The 21,634-nt window shown below is 41.1% G+C and overlaps 1 protein-coding gene across 5 annotated transcripts in view; it reads left to right on the top strand.

Moving 5' to 3' along the window:
* CARMIL1 (capping protein regulator and myosin 1 linker 1) overlaps positions 1-21,634 on the top strand; it is a gene marked incomplete at both ends in the record, with an annotated part of 315,364 nt that overhangs the window by 117,681 nt on the left and 176,049 nt on the right. For all 5 annotated transcript variants that reach the window (XM_079713631.1, XM_079713629.1, XM_079713628.1 and 2 more), the window contains 3 exons: positions 3,849-3,899; positions 9,011-9,070; positions 19,949-20,070. In XM_079713631.1, coding sequence (XP_079569757.1) covers positions 3,849-3,899; positions 9,011-9,070; positions 19,949-20,070 — 233 coding nt within the window. The remainder of the gene's footprint in view (positions 1-3,848; positions 3,900-9,010; positions 9,071-19,948; positions 20,071-21,634) is intronic.

Genomic DNA, 21,634 nt, shown 5'->3' with positions numbered 1-21,634 from the left:
ATCAGAGACAGACAGAGACAGACAGATAGACACTGGTCTGGACAGACAGTAGAGACTGGTCCTCGTTCTTATGATATGCAAATATCCATCATCTTATTGATGACACTTTTACCTGTTTGCTTCTTTCTGGCTTTAAAGCTCTATGACTCATCTGTGTTTGCATGTGTGCAGACTATTGAGGAAGCTGGTTGTTGGACAGGTGAGATTTGAGAGCCCTTATAAGTAATTAGCACAGTCTCTGGGGCCAGACCATCTGGGTTCGAATCCCAGCTCTGCCACCTACTTGCTAGGTGACGTGGGCAAGTAATATACTCTCTGTGTGTCTCAGTTTCTTCTTCTTAAAATGAGGTTAATAATAGTATCTAGCCCATAGGCTGCTGTGGGGATTAAAGGAGATGATGTATGCAAACCTATGAGAACATGGTACCCAACATGTATTGGCTGGTATTACTACTATGCTTGTAAAATGATCCTGGATGTTGTAGGACCGATTTTCCTTTGAGGGAATGTTCACAGAGCTAAACATATTTTTCTGACTACTGAAGAGGCTATGTGTTCCTGTCTGGGGTTTTTGGCATTGGCCCTTATTGCTATTTGAGGAGAAAGTGAAAAGGAAATAAGGGAATAAGGAGTTGCCTCTTCTAGTCCAGCTCTGGCACAAACTGTCTACGAGATGAGTTTCTTTGGATCTGCTCTCAGATTATAAACTCTAAGGGGGTCTTTCACTAGGTGATTGATACTGAGTCCTTTCTGGCTTGTGACTTTTATGATTTGACTCTTATTTTACCTCTTTGTAAAGGTTTTGTGGACTTAAGATTCTTGAAAAATCAGCAATTGATCATACAAGTACCCCTGGAAGAAAGAAATGTGTGTGCTGCCGTTGTACCATTGACCCTTGAACAACATGAGTTTGAACTGCATAGATACTTTTATGCAGATATTTTTCAGTAGTAAAGACTGTAGTACTTACTAGATGGTCTGTGGTTGGTTGAATCCTCAGATGTGGCCGAACTGCGGGTATGGAGGACCCACTCTAAGTTATATGCAGACTAAGCCCCAAGTTGGTCAAGGGTCAACCATAGGTAAAGAGGTGAGGAGTCTGGCTTCCTACAGCCATGCTGGTCATCACGACTGTCAGCATTATTTCCTTCTTTTTCTTTTTTCCTTTTCCCCTGGAGGAGGAGCAGTGTTTGAAAGGGTGCCACGTCAGGATGTGCTGTGGAATGGAATATTATTCAGCGGTAAAACAGAATGAAATTGGCAGCAATGTGGACGGACCTAGAGAATATTATGCTTTAGTGAAATAAGTCAGACAGACAAAGACAAATGCTGAATGATACCACTTAGATGTGGAATCTAAAAAGTAATACAAATGAATGTATATGCAAAACAGAAACCAATTCACAGATACAGAAAGCAAACTTGTGGTTACCAAAGAGGAGAGGGAAGTGGGGAGGGACAAATTAGGGGTATGGGATTAGCAGATACAAATTACCGTATATAAAATAGATAAGCAACAAGTATATACTGTATAGTACAGGGAGTTACACTCACTATCTTGTGATAATCTATAATGGAGTATAATCTGCAAAAATACTGAATCACTCTGCTGCACACCTGAAACTAACACAATATTGTGGATCAACTAAACTTCAATTTAAAAAAATGTGAGGGCCTCCCTGGTGGCGCAGTGGTTGAGAGTCCGCCTGCCGATGCAGGGGACACAGGTTCGTGCCCCGGTCCGGGAAGATCCCACATGCCGCGGAGCGGCTGGTCCCGTGAGCCATGGCTGCTGAGCCTGCGCGACCGGAGCCTGTGCTCCGCAACGGGAGAGGCCACAACAGTGAGAGGCCCGCGTACCGCAAAAAAAAAAAAAAAGTGCTGTGGGACAAGGTCTTAGTTCAGAGAAGGCAAATTTTTCATCCTTTAAGATGAGTCCCGATCTTGTAATTTAGTCACAGATAACCTGTTTGCCAGACCTAAGCAAATGAGAACACCGGCCACGCCTGTCTCTGGCCCCCTTTTAACTCCCTTTCTATTGCTGTCGGGCCTCTTCTGACTGTCTGATGCTCACCACTGAACCCTGTGTGTCCCACGCAACGAAACTGCCTCTTGCCTTTTCCCCAAAGGCAGCCAAACTCGACTTCCCTGGGTACTACTGTCTTAGTCAAGGCTTGGCTAGTGCAGATGACTTGAAAAATGTAGCTCTCCAGGCCATTCTTGGATTTGAAAAGAGAATCTTTTAAACTACTGGAATGTTGAGGAAGATGCTGTTTGAGCTGGGAGCTTTGTGAATCCCTTCCCAGTCACAGGTGGCCCTGGGCTCTCACCCTTCTACCCCAAATCTAACTGAACTGCCAGGGGCTAGAGACCAGGAGGCAAGATTGGGTTAGAACGTGTAAAGGTAGCCTAATGGTGAAGAGCATAGAGACAGACGTGAACCCTACTCCTGCCCTTGGGTTGTATCACAGAATCTGTTTATTCATCTGTAAAATGGGGGTAATAATGATAGAGAATATGGTTGTTGGGAAGATTAAATGAATCAGTGTATCCAAGGATGCCATTTATGGCACACAGGGAACGCTTGATAAATGGTAGCTACTACTCAGGGCTGGCTTCACGGGCATGTGACCTGTACAGGCGCACAGGGCACTGCTCTCAGAAGGGCCCTAATGCTTGGGTAAATGCTTTCTGTCACTGTCTTTAAAATTCTTCATAATTTTTGAACAAAGGGCCCTGCAGTTTTTGTAGCCAGTCCTGCTACTCCTGGGCTACAGTTGACCTCCACTCACTCATCTGACCCCGCTTCTTTTTGTTGTTGTTGTTTTTTGCGGTACGCAGGTCTCTCACCTCCGTGGCCTCTCCCGTTGCGGAGCACAGGCTCCGGACGCACAGGCCCAGTGGCCACGGCCCACGGGCCCAGCCACTCCACGGCATGAGGGATCCTCCCAGACCGGGGCACGAACCCACGTCGCCTGCATCGACAGGCGGACGCTCAACCACTGCGCCACCAGGGAAGCCCTGACCCCACTTCTTACACGCCTCTCCCCTCTCTCTTGCTTGTTGCTTTCCCCTGTCTCTGAAGGCCTGCCCGAACCTCTGGGTTGCAGAGTGGCACGTTTAGACATTAAGGTTGGTAGACTGGGATCTCTGCTCCAGGTGTGAACTAGGAGTTCAGCCTAGTTCTGGCCCCTTTGTATTCACAAGGCCCCCTGCTGGGCAAGAGGTGCCTATAGGCATATGGGACCCCATGGGCTATCTATATGTTCTTAGCTGAGAACTGGAATTGATAAATGTTCTCTCTAGGACTGAGAGAGGCATAGCTGAGAAGCAAAGTCGGGGTTGACTTCTTGGGAGAATAGCCTGTTTGGCTGCCTGTGCGTTGCGTAAATGTTATCAGTTAGTGGACAGAGAACAGGAGGCAAGAGGGCAAACGTGGGTGGTGGTTGTAATTTGGAAAGTGTGAATGAGTACTTGGCTTCGTCATTAAGTTTGCTGTTGATATAGTGAGGCTCCTCCTATGGGTAAGATATCTGTATTTTAATATCTCAGACACCTGTCTTGCTTACTCAACTGGAGTAATCTGTGGCTCCTTTGGGCTGCTGACTGGTTGCTCGTCTTGAGATTTTGCAGGTGATTTGTTTGATACGGCCCTTCATACAGTGATTCTTAGAGTACAGCTAATAATCCTACAAGGCCAACAAGCTGTCCCAGGTCACTTATTCTTCTTACATGTCAGGAACCAAGCCTCTCAAGGCTTCAGTATCATTAAAGGCCTGCAGGTCACACCAAAGCCCACCAGCTCACTTTTCGGTACTTATACTGATGTGGCTGCTTCTGTCTTACAGGTGCTGACATCATGCCGAGCCTTCCTTGTCACAGCACGAATCCCCACCAAGGTAAGTGTTGATGAGTTTCCTCCTTCCAACACACACACACACACACACACTCACTGCAAAACGCACTCGCTTCTCAATTGCGTAGACTTATGATTTAGGCCAATGTGTCCAGAGTTCTCTTTGCACAACCATATTTTCCTTCCTTCTCCCCAGAAGGCACCTAAACGTTTCCTCCTTTGTTCCCTCTCTGTGTGAAAGGCATCCCAAGAAAAGTGGCGAAGCATTTCATGCTCCATATCCCCGAGGCTTGTGGATTTCAGTTATTTTTCTCTCTCAACTGGGGCAAGGTTTACACTTTCTTCAAGTCTAGTTCTTATTTCTTTGGGTCCAGTAACGGCCCATTTTTCTAAGGCTTTGACACGTGGGAAATAACCTTCATAACTCTACAGAGTGCATTACCGGGAACGTAGCCACCTAGCCCTCTTTCATGGGCAGACTCTGGTGTTGCCTATAAAAAGTAACACGGTGCCACTTGGTTCTTTAAAAGATCTAACATTTTCCATAAGATGTCCTTCGTTATAGGGTGCAAATTAACATTTGAACTGATAGCTCATGAACTAGGCATCATAATTGCTTCTTTTATTTTCTTTATGGTAACAGAAAGGTGTTGACTGATTTTATAGGATATGAACTCACCTGCCCACAAACCCAGGAAAATGGGGAATGTTTGGGAGACGCTTTCAGTCTTGCTCCTATGTTCGCGCTGCAGTGTTATTTGCTCATTTTCTCAGTCCTTTCTTGCTTCTTAAAATTCAACATTTAGCCACTGTCTTGTGAATACCTACTTATGTGCTGGACACGGTGCTGTAATGCAGTGGGCCTGGTAGGACTGACAAACTAATGATTTGCATGATTTTTGTTGAACTTTGAGAAGGTACCAACCCACTGTTTGCTAGTCAAAGGCCCATACTGCCTTTTTTCTTTCTGATCATACAAATGCTAAATTTTATAAAGTTTCTCCGAGGAATGAGACTTTATATTATCCTACCCCTTTTGATAATATAAAGTGAGTCTTTATGTTTATAATGTGTTATAAGTGAAATCAGTCATTATATAAATGGTGTTGGACTAAATTACCTATATGCTAAAGTACCTGAAGGCAGGATATAAGGAAGTGTTAACCATTGTCCCACTGGTGAAAAATTAATTGCGGAAGGAAATTTTATGGGCTTGAGAAAATAGTCAAGCAGCCTATTGAGTAGAAGGCTCCTGAAAGATATGTTTACCCCGGGGGCTTCCCTGGTGGTGCAGTGGTTAAGAGTCCGCCTGCCGATGCAGGGGACACGGGTTTGTGCCCCAGTCTGGGAAGATCCCACGTGCCGCGGAGCGGCTGGGCCCGTGAGCCATGGCCGCTGAGCCTGCACGTCCGGAGCCTGTGCTCCGCAATGGGAGAGGCCACGTCAGTGAGAGGCCCGCATACCCCCCCCCCAAAAAAAAAAAAGATATGTTTACCCTAATTCAAAATGTGTGGACACAGCAGAAGGTGTATTACCTCTTGGGAAGTCATCTGCCTCCCTTCTGTTGCCCCCTCCTTGCTCTGCCCGAGGGAAGGCCCAGCTTCATCCTAAGATGTATATAACATCTCACATCGGCCTGGCTAGGGTAGTTTGGACATTGGTTCTGATTTCTGATATTGTCAGCATCACAAATAAAGGCACATCTTGTTCCAAAGTGACCTGCCTGCAGAAGGGTGGTTTTCGTGTGTCACAGTGCACCTTGGCTAAGAAGCAGAACCGGTGTCAATGACATTTTTCTGGGGAAATAATTGTATTCAGAACAGTAGTGTACAACAGCCCCGATTTTCACGTAGGTTTCTTCTCTTTTCTTTGGGGGCTGATTAATTAAACATTTTCTTCTTTTGTCCTTTTATTGTTAAATGTACCACATACGCAGTCAAATGCACAAAATAGAAACGTGTATCACCGTGATTAATTGCAGAGCAGATACCTCTGCAGTCATACGCAGATGAAGAAATAGAACTTTGCCATTCCCTCCAGAAGGGGGGATGAAGGGGGTGGGTGATTGTCAAATCGGGGAAGGGTCTACAGAGAAGCTGGGCTGCAGGATGAGCCTGTGCCAACCAGGCAGATAAAGGGGTGTCCTGCTGGTCAGAGGTTTAGCAGTTTGCAAGAGCACAGTGTGTTTGGGGAGCTGAGATGTGGGCCCAGGACTGAGCAGGAGGCTGTGGAGGGAGGGAAACTGGTCAGAAAGATGGGCAGTCGTGACATGGGTTGCTGCATGTGGAACAGTTGGAGTTCCCGCAGGAGCATCACATAATCACATTTAGATTCGCTCTGTTGCCTGTTGGGTGGGGGTAGAGGTGGGCCTTGGATGATTCCTTCCTCTTATCTAACTGATCACTTGTATCTGTGGTTCTCTCTTAAAGCTGTCCTCAGGTCTTCCTGCAGCGTGCCTGTGTCTCAGCTTCCCAACTAGTCCCCCCTGCCCCCTCCTGCCCAGTGACATTCTTTAAACTGTCTTCCAGGTGGGCTGGAGTCAGGAGGGTCAGTGGCCTGTTTAACAAAGGCCTGTTAAGAAGAGCCATGGGTGAGATGAGAGAGAATGGCTTGAAGCTTGCTGTGATGTCGGTCAGTGTGTCTCCATGACTCCCCTCCTCGCCATGATAAGAGCCAGGGCTCCGATGAATCGCATACTCAGCCTGTCCCCCCTTACTCGTCCCTGAAACTGTGCAGGGTCTACTTCTCGTTTCTGTCTTGCGCTTGTTCTTTGAATGCCTCTATGCCTTTGCAAATTCTTTTTCTTCTGCCTGGATTTCCCTTTTCACTCCTTCTTTGTTTGACACACTTGAAGTCATTCTTCAGGGCCTAGCTGGAATGTCTCAGTGCTTTCCTGGTTCCCTGGCACTTTGCTTCTTCCAGGGACAGCACTGAGGTGCAGCAGAAGCATCTTAACTGACCTCCAACTAACCTCCCCCAGCCAAATTGACCAAAGCTGCCCATGCTAGTCCTGATATACTGACTGCATCTTCAAAGCCGCTAGGTTATAAGAGAGTGTAGCTGTTTACACCTGTTCCCACCAGTTGTATGAGATGCCCACCAAGGGTCAGTGGTTTGCTTCCAAACCTATTCATAGCAGTTATAATTACAATAATAAATTTTTAAAAAGATATTTTACATATCAATGAAATAGGCTGCCAAAGGAGAGAGTATCTGTGAAATACTGAATGTTGGTAAAATAATTCACTTAAAAAAATTACTGTCTTGTTAAGGACCGGACAACTGTTAAAGGCTGGGGGTTTGGGGAACATAATAATCTAGAGAACTTATGCCCTCACATTGCTTTCCCAGTGTCTTCAAGCTCTCACTCCATTTTAAAGACCTTCAGTTGGAAGTTGTGTGCCCTGCATTTATGGGTGTGGTCCACAGAGGAAATGCCACTGGAGGGCCAGACAATGGGACTTGACTCAAAGAAGAAAATTTGGCACTATGTCCAAGGCTAGCAGATGAAAATATGTTTATAAGTTTTAATTTGAAATAAACGAAGGTAGAGAGGTACTGTTTTTAGAAAATGATTCCCTGCTTGAAATGACTTTTCAAAATCCACCAAGTATAGATCTTGCTAAGTAAGAAGACGTCCACTCTAATGGAATGTTTAAAATGTGCCCCCCGAGGCTGCATGTAACCATGGGAGGACAAGATAAATGTCTCATTCCTCTTTCCAGTCCTGGCACACAGTAGGCCTTCCATAAATTCTACTGGTTGGCTGTGTGAATGACAAAAGAATGAATTATCTTTCTACCTCCAGCCCTCATCACCATACTGAGGACTCAGGGGTTCTCTGTTCTAAAATTTATCTGACCAAATGTGTAAAGGTACAACATAGCACCAACAGGCAGAACTAAGGGTCCTATGGGTTTGGTTCTGAATGGGTTCTTTTTCCATTACATTGCTAATTTAAAAAAAAATAAATTTATTAATTTAATTTATTTATTTTTGGCTGCGTTGGGCCTTTGTTGCTGCGCTTGGGCTTTCTCTAGTTGCGGCGAGCCGGCATCTCATTGCGGTGGCTTCTCTTGTTGCGGAGCACGGGCTCTAGGCGCGTGGGCTTAAGTAGTTGTGGCACGTGGGCTCAGTAGTTGTGGCTCGCAGGCTCTAGAGCACAGGCTCAGTAGTTGCAGCGCACGGGCTTAGTTGCTCCATGGCATGTGGGATCTTCCCGGACCAGGGCTCGAACCCGTGTCCCTTGCATTGGCAGGCGGATTCTTAACCACTGCGCCACCAGGGGAGTCCCCACATTGCTAGTTTAAGGCGAGAGGGTAAAATAAACTGATCCAACTCAGTTCTTCATTGTCTTTAGTACCAGGCCCTGTGACTGTTTGTACTGAGATGAGAGACTGAAAAACTGGGAGAAAGATTAGTGGCTATTTTCCAGGAAAAATAGGCAAAGAGTGTGAGACTGGAGGTATTTTGAAGAAAAAGAAATGCTGATTACAGGAGAAGCGAGGAAGGGGCACTTGTTATTAAAATGGAAAGGAAATAAACCATCATTTATGTATGCACAGAGAGAGAGAGAAGACTTTTATTTAACTATGTGTTTCATTGAAACACAGATTAAAATTCCTAAATATTCTTTTAAATCCATTCAAAGTATGAACCTTAATGAAAGACAGTGGAAGGAATGATGACTCCAGTAAGTGGTCAGAGGGTAACCCAAAGAGGTAAGGGTTTAGAGAGAAGGGAAAACAAACACTGTCTCTATCCTGATCTGATTTGCTGAAGCAACATCTTGAAATAAGAGGAAAAAAAGTCTATTTAGATGGCTCCCTTCATATATTCATTTCTCAGTAAATAAATACTGGAGTAGAAGTACAGAAACTTTCCATTGGGTTTGTCCTTGGATGAAATTTAAAAAGTCAGACTTGGAGTTTCCTTTCAGCCCTTTGGGAAAGTGAATAATGCTTTTCCTGAAACACGATAGATCAAGGTCATGTTGTATTGAATGTATGGAGATATTAAACCAGCCTACCTTCAGAAGATGCCCAGTGTTTTGTTTGCACTGGACTGTTTCTAATTGTAGCATTTTTACTTTGAATTAGAGGTTTTAAAACCCTCATTACAGGTCTTTATTTCACCCTCCTCCCTCAATTGCAGCTCGAGGTAACCTTCAGCTACCTGGAGATTCACGGTGTCCTGTGCAGCAAGCCAACTCAGGTGGGTGTGAATAACCTGTTTGTCATGACTGCAAGGTCAGAACCTTTCTTGAGTTTCTGAAACCAGCTAATACCTTCTATTTGGTTCACTGTTGAAAGTTTCTTGAGATAATGTGGAAAAACAAGGTAAGGGAAAATGGAAGTTTCTGCCTGAGAGACTGAACAGGGGCTAGGTGGGAGGGGGTCGGGAATTTGTGATAAGGGAAACACGTTCTCCATAACTCAATTTGAAAAGAACTAATTAGCTCTTATGTTACCTGGCCATGTAAACATGAGAGTACTGTTCCTTAGAGATGTTGTACAAGTTACAGCAGTAAAATTTCATAGCTATTCCTCAGTACTCTGTAAGATCTTTCTGGGAATAGAGTGATAAGCGAATCTTTTGGCATTAATGAAATGTAGATTTTTAACAACAGCTTTATTGAACTGTAAGTAACAGGCAGCCAACTGAAGTGTACAGTTTGGTAAGTTTTGACATGTAGACCCTTGAAACCATTGCCACAGTCAAGATGTGGGACATACTCATCACCTCAAGGTTTTCTCAGGCATCTTAGTAAACATTTCTTCTTGCCCCTCCTCATTCCTAATCATCTACAGGCATCTACTCTCAGCTGCTATAGATCAGTTTGCATTTTCTAAAAATTCATATGAATGGAATCATACAGTATGTGTACTATTGATTGTCTGCCTTCTTTTAGTCAGTGTAATTATTTTGAGACTGATTAATTTTGTTGCATGTCTCAATAGCTCATTCCTTTTTATTGCTGAATAGTGTTCCATTGTATGACTATATCACAGTTCGTTTATCCATCACCCACTGATGGACATTTGTGTTGTTTCCAGTTTTTGGCTGACAAGCAAAGGTGCAATGAACATTTATTTACAAATCTTTGATTGGACATTGGCTTTTATTTCCTGTGGGTAAATATGTAGGAGTGGAGTGGCTGAATTGTATGTATGTAAATGTATGTATATATATAGTGTAAATATGTATGTAAACTTTTTAAGAAGCAGCTAAATTGTTTTCCGAAGGGGTTGTACCACTTTACGTTGCCACCAACATTGTGTAAGAGTTCCAGTTCCTCCACATCCTCCCAACACTGGTATGGTCAGTGTTTTAATTTTTAGCCATTTTAATAAATTTGTAGTGCTTTCTCATTTGTAGTTTTAATTTGCATTTCCCTAATGACTAAAGATGTTGAGCATCTTTTTGTCTGCTTATCTGCTATCATATATCTTTTTGGTTCAAGTGTCAGTTCAAATCTTTTGCCATTTAAAAAATTGAGTTGTTTTCTTATTGTTTTAAGAGTTCTTTATATATTCTGAATACAAACCCTTTATCATATATGTGATTTGTACATATTTTCTCTCAGTCTGTGGCTTCTTTTTTCATTTTCTTTACATTGCTTTTCAAAGAGTGGAAGTTTTAAATTTTGATGAAGTTCAATTTATCAGTATTTTCTTTTATGGATCATGCTGGTATCATATTGAATAAATCCTTGATTAACCTAAGGTCACAGATGTTCTATGTCTTCTAGGAGTTTTATAGCTCTGAGTTATACATTTAGGTGTATAATCCATTTTGAGGTAATTTTTGTGTATAAAGCAATATGTGGATCAGTTTTTTTTTTCCCATTATGTATAGTATTTTTACTTGTTCAAGTACCATTTGTTTGAAAGACTGTCATTTCCCCAGTGAACTGGCTTTCACTTTTGTGGAAGATAGTTGTTCACATAAATGTTGGTCTATTTCTGGACTCTGGTCCCTTTAATCCTGTCCCTTTGGTCTATTTGTCTATCCTTATGCTGCTCTCACACTGTCTTGGTTACTGAAGCTGTTATAGTAAGACTTGAAATCAGATAGTGTTAGTCCTCTAACTTTGTTCTTTTTCAAAGTTGTTTTAGTGATTCTAGGTTCTTTGCAATTCCACATGAATTTTAGACTCAGCTCAGTTTCTACAGAAAGGCCTGCTGAGATTTTCATTGGGATTATATTAAATCTATAAGTCAGTTTGGGGCGAATTGACATCTTTTTTTTTTTATAACATCTTTATTGGAGTATAATTGCTTTACAAGAATTCACATCTTAAAAAAATGGAGTCCCTTATCCAAGAAAACTGTATTTCTCCATGTATGTAGGTCTTTTAAAATTTATCTCGGTAGTATTTTGTTGTAGCTTTCAGTGTACAGGTCTTATATATCTTTAGTAAGATTTATTTCTAAGTATTTCATGGTTTTTTTGGTGCTATTATAAATGGTATTGTTTTAAATTTCAATTTCCAATAGTTTCTTTCTGACAGATACAAAAACAATGGATTTTTGCATTTCGATCTAGTATCCTGCCACCATACTATACCCATCTGTTAGTTCCAGCAGCTTATTTTTTAAATAGATTCTACCATTACTTACGTAGATGATTGTGTTGTTTGTGAATAAAGATTGTTTTACTTCTTCCTTTTTCCATATTGATGCCTTTTATTTCTTTTTCTTTTTTTAATTTTTAAAATCAATTAATTTACTTCTTTTATGGCTGCTTTGGGTCTTCATTGCTGCATGAGGGCTTTCTCTAATTGCGGTGAGTGGGGCTACTCTTCATTGTGGTGCGCAGGCTTCTCACTGCGGTGGAGCACGGGCTCTAGGCGAGCGGGGCTTCAGTAGTTGCACACGTGGGCTTAGTTGCTGCGCGGCATGTGGGCTCTTCCTGGACCAGGGCTCGAACCCGAGTCCCCTGCATTAGCAGGCAGATTCTTAACCACTGCGCCACCAGGGAAGCCCTTTTATTTCTTTTTCTTGTCTTATTGCCGTTGGGAGACATTCCTCACGGGTCTTTCACACTCCTACGTGTCTTGCTGAGTATGCCAAGAATTCAGTGCTGTGACTGCTCTTTACCCAGGTTACTTCTCAGGGTTATGTTTGCATTGAGCCGCCTTGTGGGATGATGGGATGTTCCCCTTCTGAACAAAGAGCAGGCTTGCTCACCATTTACTATGAAAATCAGATTACCTAAGCTCAACAGTTCCTTTTCCGTAAGCAACCCACTGTGTGTGCAGGCATGTCTCTGAGCCCTCCGTGTCACCCTGTGGGACTTTTGGGGAAAGGAGGAATCTAAGCAAACATGATGCTAATGCCTTTGCTGTGCCATGAATGATAAAGTCTTTTGTCTCTGACCCAGGAGTCTCTTGTCTCCTGCCAGCATTCATGAAACAGCAACAGACTAACTTACTGGCTTGTAAGTAGGGTAAAAATCAAATCTGAAACCCTGACAATTGCACTGACTAATACCTCCAGTACAGTGCTGAATAGAGTGGTGAGAACAGATACTCTTGATTTACTTCTATCTTTGAGAGAAAGCATCATTCTTTTTCCATTAAGTGTGATTTTAGCTGTTGGTTTTCATAGATGCCCTTTATCTGGTTGAGGAAGTTCTCTTTTATTCCTAGTTTGCTGAAAGTTTGTATTAGGAGTTATTGTTGTATACGATTATTGTGTGCTTTTCTTTTCTTTTTTCTTTTGTTAATATGGTAAATTTTATTGATTTTTCAAATATTAAATCAACCTTTCATTCCTGAGATTAACCCCACTTGGTTCTGATGTATTGCTCATTTTATATATTGTTGGATTTCATTTGTTAAAATTTCGTGAAGGAACTTTGCAACTATGTTAATGAGACTTATTGGCTGTAATTCTCTCTTTCTCTCTGTCTTTTGAAATGTTTTAATCTGCTTTAGAGCAATCATGGTATCATGGAATGACTTGGGAATTAGTCCCCCCTCTTCAATTTTTTTTAGAAAATTCTATGTAGTCTTGGTGTTAATTCTTCTTTAAATGTTTGGTTGAATTTCCAGTGAAGTCATCTGGGCCTGGAGTTCTCTCTTAGGGAAGGTTTTTAACTACAAATTCAGTTTCTTTAATAGATATGGATACATTCATATTTTTTTTCTTGAGTGAGCTTTGGTAGTTTGTGTCTCCTAAGAAATTTATACATTTCATCTCAGTTGTCATTTATTGGTATAAAGTTGTTCATAGTATCCACTTGTTATCCTTTAAATACCTGTAGAATATCATTCCTGATATTGATAATTTGGTTCTTTTCTGTTTTCTTTTCCATATCAGTCTGGCTAGAGGTTTATCAATTCTTTTGATCTTCTCAAAGAACTTGCTTTTCGGTTGCATTAATTTTTCTCTATTGATTTCATTGATCGTTTTCTATTTCATTGATTCTTACTCTGATCTTTTTATTTCCTTCCTTCTACTTATGTTTTTTTGGTTTTTAAAACTCTAAAGAAAATGTGTGTGTGTGTGTGAGAGAGTGTGTGTGTAGTTTGTTGATAGCATTCGTAAAAGAAATTGTTAAAATCATCACTTTATGTTGATTGAGATTACATACAAATCCTTGGAACTTTTCCATAGTTCATCGTTTTTTTTTTTTTTTTTTTTTTTTTGCATTACGCGGGCCTCTCACTGCTGTGGCCTCTCCCGTTGTGGAGCACAGGCTCCGGACGCGCAGGCTCAGCGGCCATGGCCCACGGGCCCAGCCGCTCCACAGCATGTGGGATCCTCCCGGACCGGGGCACAAACCCACGTCCCCTGCATCGGCAGGCGGACTCTCAACCACTGCACCACCAGGGAAGCTCTCCATAGTTCATCTTAGAGCAATGTTTTATCCTATGTTTATCATTCTCCAAGAACTGGAGTTTGGAAAAAAAATTACAGCATCATATATTTGCCCAAATGGGCAAACATATGCAGGAGTGAGTGATAACTCATGAATGATGACATAACCAGGGCCTTCTTGATGGTCTTAATTCAGGAATGTTTGGTTATGATTTCGGGGTTGGGATGGGAATAGAAGGGCGCTATTGAAATGCCAGTGCCAAGGTTATATTCAGAATATGATTAGACTGTGGTATTTAATTATGAGAAAGGATGTTGATATGGCAAGACTAATTTTCCCATGTGGCTGCTGGAACTGCTCTTACCACACTTGTGGTCCTGTCTCTTCAATATGTCCAGCATTCAGAGGAACTGGGTGTAAAGCAAGCTGCCTTAGTCCCATGGAGCTGTTCTGTGGTGGTAAGTACCACAAAAATAGCTCTACAACATGACCTCAGTTTGACTTTGTCCCATGGCACGGACCTTGGAAATGAAATTACTATATAGTGAAACAGTGGTACTACTTTACAGAGGAGCTAGCAGTCCAGACACTTGGAATACGAGTCACTTAGTGGTATTCAAAATTTTATGTTTCAAAATTGCCTATGGTGCTTTTTAAAAATACTGATGACTCAGCTATTGGGTTTAAGACAGGCTACAAGGATGTATTATACTACATGGCAAATATAGCCAATATTTTTTAATAACTATAAATGGAGTGTAACCTTTAAAAACTGAATAAAAAATCAAAAAGATATTGATACCTCCAGCAGCTCCACCCCACCCCCCTGCCACACACACACACTTTCTCTCTCTCTCTCTCTCTCTCTCTCACACACACACACACACACACACACACACACTCACTCACTCATGACAGTTAGGCTTCGATATGTCTGGGGAGGGCATTTGATTCTGTTGTGTCCCAGAGGTTGAGAATGAATAACCTGTGTAACCTCAGGACCCTTGATGTCTCTGGTTTTGATTTTTTTCTGATGTGAAATCATAAGGATGATGGTGTCTGCCCGTGGCACTTGCAGTCTAGCCTTGATTAGAACATTTTTTTTCTAATGTTCTCTGGGGTTTATTAACTTCTCTGTCATTGCTATTTTTATCATTATTTAATTACAGTTTGTAAATGCCAATAAAATGCCAGGGGGTATACACATTTCATGGTATATGAGTGAGAGTGAGTGAATGTGTTACTGAGTTTGTGAAGTGTGATTTTACTATTGCACTTTTCCTCTTTCTTGTGAAAATGGGGGAGACCTTCATCTTACTTTACAAGTCTCCTTGCCATCACACTTTCTGGTGTTCAAGTTCTCTTGCTGTCACAGTCAATAAATAGAGACCAACAGTTGTATAGTTTTATAGTTATAGAATTTTTGGACCTTTTTTGTACAATGGAAGCACTTGCTAAAAATTTTTTTTTTAATTATAAGTTAATTATTTGCTACGTCATAGAATGATTTTGGTAAACCACCCCTGGCTGTTTTTATTAGAAGAAAGAAAAACACTTTACAGATCTGTTGGCTGGGTTTAGTAAAAAGTGCTTTTCTTGGACTTCCCTGGTGATGCAGTTGTTAAGAATCCGCCTGCCAATGCAGGGGATAGCGGTTCAATCCCTGGTCTGGGAAGATCCCATATGCCATGGAGCAACTAAGCCCATGCGCCACAACTACCAAGCCTGCGCTCTAGAGCCCGTGAGCCACAACTACTGAGCCCACGCACCTCAACTACTGAAGCCCCCGCGCTCTAGGGCCCACATGCTGCAACTAGTGAGCCTGCGTGCTGCTGCTACTGAAGCCCGTGGGCCTAGAGCCCATGCTCTGCAACAAGAGAAGCCACCGCAATTAGAAGCCCACGCACCGCAACAAAGAGTAGGCCCCGTTTGCTGTAACTAGAGAAAGCCAGTGTGCAGCAACGAAGACCCAACGCAGCCCCCCCCCCAAATGCTTTTCTTAAAGGTTAGTCAGGTGGTTCTACCTTAAAACAAGAGGCAGAGTGGGCTTGGAAACTTGAGTCTTAAATAGGATACTAGGACTTATATCGCTATTATTTTAAATGTGTATTGGTGGTCATGAATTATGTTCTGCTAGGTGTCTAAGCAAAAATGGTTTCAAACATTCTATTTTTCCCCAGCTGAAATAGGAGGGAAAGAGATATTTGAGAGGGAGTTCTTTTTCCTGATGAAATGATTTACTGTGTTGGTCTCACCTCTGTCACTTTGTTGTAATTCTTTACATTATGCAAAGGTGGTGACACATTATGCAAAGGTGGTGACATATTATGCAGGGCTGGATGAATGCTTTTATGTGAAGTTGAATTTAAAGGCCTCATTTCTTCCCACCTGTCACCTTTTCTTCTTCCGTGTCATTCTATTCAATCCTGTGCAATTAAGGATGATTAGGTGTTAAGATTAAGTGGAATTAGAATAAGCTAATTACTAATTACTCGTACCCAAACTGTGAACTGAATAGATGCACTAGATATGAAGAAAGAAGAAGTGCCTTATAGTGGAAAATATAATTACCTGTGGTGGGAAGGTAGAGGGTGGGGTGTGGAACATAGATAAGGTGGCTGCATCCCAAAGTACCTGGCTTTTTAAAACATACATTCACCGAGATAGGTGCATATAAAATATCTGAGCCTAATTTCATAAAGCAGTTTTAGTCTTACTTAAGACACCTCACTGAAGTGTCGTATCAGTAAATACCTCCAAGTACAATAATGCTTGCTGCCTTTTTGGGGGTAAATATCTCTTGGACCAGCTTCTACAAGACCGGGGCAATCTTTGTCTAGAGAATTTCAAAGGCAGTGCCATTAATTCCTTGAGGAATGAATGTGCTGAGAATTAGGATTAAAAAATGTTTTTTATATAGGGAGCCAACTAACTGGTACAAAGGTGGTATGTATTAAATACCTGTTAACAGATTCCTCTAGGGGTACTTAGGAAGAAGTAACATTTTAAGGACTCAAATCACTGAAGTCTTTTTCTTTGATCTCATCATTTTGACAAATAAATTGGATTGCTCTTTCTTTTAACATAAACACTTTGAAAGACAGATTATTTTTTTTAAAATTCAGCTAATCGTAGGACAACCTAAAGCAAATCTAAAAGCTTCTTTGTCAATCCAGTTGGCTAGTCGCACATTAAGGGTAGTGTTTCCCCATCATATTTTTGTACAAATTAAGTAACAACAGGAGGTAAATGTATAAGGATATTTTGATTCAGTGATCATCAAAAGGATTGAATTGTACATGAATATTTTTGAGATCCAAGATAATAAATAGTATTTTTTTTTAAAAGAGTGATTGAAGTCAGTTCTTTTTATTTGGAACGTGTTTATAATCAACCTATCTTCCCTTTTGTGACCTGCCCTTTTTATCAGGTTGTTTTATACTTATTTGTAGGACTAGCTATATGACCTCAGTTCAGCATTTTTGGACATCTCCAGCAGTTATTATAGGAATGAGTCTCTGCCTAGCATGAACTTTATTACTTTGTTCCCTTTGTATAATCCTTTCCAAGTATCCTGTCTTCTTAGAAAAGTTGAAGCTTTTATAAGCACTTGATTTTTCTTTTGTTATCAGGCAAAAGGTTTTGCCATTTTATTTAAATATCTCATGATGTGTCTTTTTTTTTTTTTTTTTTTTTGCGGTACGCGGGCCTCTCACTGTTGTGGCCTCTCCCGGAGCACAGGCTCCGGACACGCAGCCTCCGCGACCGTGGCTCACGGGCCCAGCCACTCCGCGGCAAGTGCGATCTTCCCGGACTGGGGCACGAACCCGTGTCCCCTGCATCGGCAGGCGGACTCTCAACCACTGTGCCCCCAGGGAAGCCCGATGTGTCTTGTTTTGAAAACACATTTTACAGAAAAGTGACTATTGGGTTATCCTCTGGTGCTCACTGAAGGAGGTATTCTTACTTATGCTAGATGCTAAGGATATGACAGAGTTTGTAAGTCAAGACGAAATCTTGGTTAAAGGAGAACTCACCTGCAAATGTGGCTATTCAGTTACCATCACCAGGGGGGTTGTGGTGGTGGTCTGTTTGAATCTGCAGTTTGGCCCTTAGAAACTTGCTTCAGTTTCTGGACGTTTCTGACAAACTAACCACCCTCTACCCAAACAGTTCTTTCAGTCTTAAGGTTAAGAGCATTATTTTAAGGAAGTGCTTCTTAAAAAGCTGGTATTGTATTAGTATATATCAGCGTGAGTACAGAAGTTCCCCCTTATCCACAGTTTCACTTTCTGTGGTTTCAGTTACCTGTGGTCAACTATGGTTGGAAAATGGAAAAATCCAGAAATAAACAATTCAAAAATCTTAAATTTCATGCTGTCCTGAGTAGCGTGATGAAATCTTACGCTGTCCTGCCCCTTCCCACTCAGGACTTGAATCATCTCTTCATCCAGCGTTTTCCACCCGTTAGTCATTTAGTAGCCAGCTAGGTTATCAGATCTACTGTTGTGGTATTTCAGTGTTTGTGTTGAAGTAACCCTTATTTTACTTAATAATGGCCCCAAAGCACAAGAGTCATGACATTGGCAATTTGGAAGTGCCAAAGAGAAGTCATAAAGTGCTCCCTTTAAGAGAAAAGGTGAAAGTTCTTGACTTAATAAGGAGAGAAAAAAATTTGTATGCTGAGGATGCTAAGATCTATGGCAAGAACGAATCTTCTATCTGTGAAATTGTGAAGCAGGAAAAAGAAATTTGTGTGAGTTTTTGCTGTTGTACCTCAAATTGCCGAAGTTATGACCACAGAGTGTGATAACTGCTTAATTAAGATGAAAAAGGTATTAAAGGAAATCATCAACAAAGTGAAAAGACAACCTACTGAATGGGAGAAAATATTTGCAAATGATATGACCAATAAGGGGTTAATATCCAACATATATAAACAGCTCATACAACTCAACATCAAAAAAACAAACAACCTGATTAAAAACTGGGCATAAGACATGAATAGAAATTTTTCCAAAGAGGAAATGCAGATGGCAAAAAGGCACATGAAAAGATGCAAAACATCGTTAATCATCAGGGAAATGCAAATCAAAGCAACGAGATACACCTCATACCTGACAGAATGGTTGTCATCAAAAAGAACACAAATAACAAATACTGGTAAGGATGTGGAGAAAAGAGAGAACCTGTGTACATGATTGGTTGGAATGTAAATTGGTGCAACCCCTGTAGAAAACAGTATGGAGTTTTCTCAAAAAAACTAAAAATATAACTACCTTATGATCCAGCAGTTTCAGTCCTGGGTATATATCCTAAAAACCCAAAAACACTAATTTGAAAAGACACATGTACCCCAGTGTTCATAGCAGCAGTATTTACAATAGCCAAGATATGGAAGCAGCCTAAGTATTCACCAACAGATGAATGGATAAAGAAGATGTGGTATGTGTACACACACACACTCACACACACACACACAGGAATACTACTCAGCCATAAAAAAGAATGAAATTTTGCCTTTTGCAGCAGCATGGTTAGACTTGGAGTGCATCATGCTAAGTGAAATAAATCAGAGAAAGACAAATACTGTGTGATATCACTTACATGTGCAATCTCAAAAATACAACAAACTAGCAAATATAACAAAAAAGAAAGACTCACAGATATAGAGAACAAACTAGTGGTTACCAGTGGGGAGAGGGAAGGGCAAGGGGCAATATATGAGCGGGGGATTAAGAGGTACAACTATTAGGTAGAAAATAAGCTACAAGAATATACTGTACAACACAGGAAGGAATATAGCCAATATTTTTATAATAATTATAAATGGAGTATAAACTTTAAAAATTGTGAATCACTATCTTGTATACCTGTTACTTATATAATATGTACATCATACTTCAATTAAAAAAATGGAAAAGGCATTAAATTTATACAGTAAGATGTTTTGAGAGAGACCACATTCACATAAATTTTATTATAGTGTATTTTTATAATTGTTCTATTTTATTATTTGTTAATTGTTGTTAATCTCTTAGTGTGCCTAATTTATAAATTAAACTATCACAGGCATGTATGTATGGGAAAAAACAGCATATATAGGCTTCGGTACTATCCGAGGTTTCAGGCTTCCATTGGGGGTCTTAGAATGTTTCCCCACGGCCAAGGGGGGATGGCTGTATATAGTTTACATTATTTAAAATAAAAAAAATTGAAGGCATTGTACTCATTATTAAGCAGTGTCCAACCTGGTTGTTGCAGATGGTTGTGGAAACTGAGAAGTGCAGCATCTCCCTGAAGATGGCATCACCTGAGGACGTGAGCGAGGTGCTGGCGCACATCGGCACCAGCCTGCGGAAGATCTTCCCTGGCTTCTCCCCAGTGTGAGTTCTCCCGTGGGAGGGTGAGGAGAGCAGAGACCTGGTCTCCCTCAGAATGAAAACAGGCTTCCTCTTGCTCCTTCACTTGGTTCCTCTCTCATACTTTCTTCTTCTCTTAAACATTACATGTTACAACCCTCGCTCAAACCTTTGTGTTTTGTCTGAGATTTTCTATATGGCTGCTCTTTATTTTTATTTATTTATTTATTTTTATTTTTTTATTTTTTGATTCAATTTGTGTTTTTTTAAACATCTTTATTGGAGTATAATTGCTTTACAATGGTGTGTTAATTTCTACTTTATAACAAAGTGAATCAGTTATACATATACATATGTTCCCATATCTCTTCCCTCTTGCGTCTCCCTCCCTCCCACCCTCCCTATCTCACCCCCCTAGGTGGTCACAAAGCACCGAGCTGATCTCCCTGTGCTATGCGGCTGCTTCCCACTAGCTATCTACCTTACGTTTGGTAGTGTATATATGTCCATGCCTCTCTCTCACTTTGTCACAGCTTACCCTTCCCCCTCCCCATATCCTCAAGTCCATTCTCTAGTAGGTCTGTGTCTTTATTCCCATCTTACCCCTAGGTTCTTCATGACCTTTTTTTTTTTTTTTCTTAAACTCCATATATATGTGTTAGCATACGGTATTTGTCTTTCTCTTTCTGACTTTCTTCACTCTGTATGACAGACTCTAGTTCCATCCACCTCACTACAGATAACTCAATTTCATTTCTTTTTATGGCTGAGTAATATTCCATTGTTTATATGTGCCACATCTTCTTTATCCATTCATCCGATGATGGACACTTAGGTTGTTTCCATCTCCTGGCTATTGTAAATAGAGCTGCAATGAACATTGCGGTACATGACTCTTTTTGAATTATGGTTTTCTCAGGGTAAATGCCCAGTAGTGGGATTGCTGGGTCATATGGTAGTTCTATTTGTAGTTTTTTAAGGAACCTCCATACTGTTCTCCATAGTGGCTGTACCAATTCACATTCCCACCAGCAGTGCAAGAGGGTTCCCTTTTCTCCACACCCTCTCCAGCATTCATTGTTTCTAGATCTTTTGATGATGGCCATTCTGACCGGTGTGAGATGATATCTCATTGTAGTTTTGATTTGCATTTCTCTAATGATTAATGATGTTGAGCATTCTTTCATGTGTTTGTTGGCAATCTGTATGTCTTCTTTGGAGAAATGTCTATTTAGGTCTTCTGCCCATTTTTGGATTGGGTTGTTTGTTTTTTTGTTATTGAGCTGCATGAGCTGCTTGTAAATTTTGGAGATTAATCCTTTGTCAGTTGCTTCATTTGCAAATATTTCCCCCCATTCTGAGGGTTGTCTTTTTGTCTTGTTTATGGTTTCCTTTGCTGTGCAAAAGCTTTTAAGTTTCATTAGGTCCCATGTGTTTATTTTTGTCTTTATTTCCATTTCTCTAGGAGTTGGGTCAAAAAGGATCTTGCTGTGATTTATGTCATAGAGTGTTCTGCCTATGTTATATGGCTGCTCTTTAAAGAGCTGGAGTGATGAAGGGATTTGGCAGTCCTTTAACCTCAACTCCT

Source organism: Hyperoodon ampullatus (assembly GCF_949752795.1).
Source record: "Hyperoodon ampullatus genome assembly, chromosome: 10".
NCBI classification, from domain to species: domain Eukaryota; kingdom Metazoa; phylum Chordata; class Mammalia; order Artiodactyla; family Ziphiidae; genus Hyperoodon; species Hyperoodon ampullatus.
Note: the sequence above shows the minus strand (reverse complement) of the source record. Positions and strands in the feature narration are given on the sequence as shown.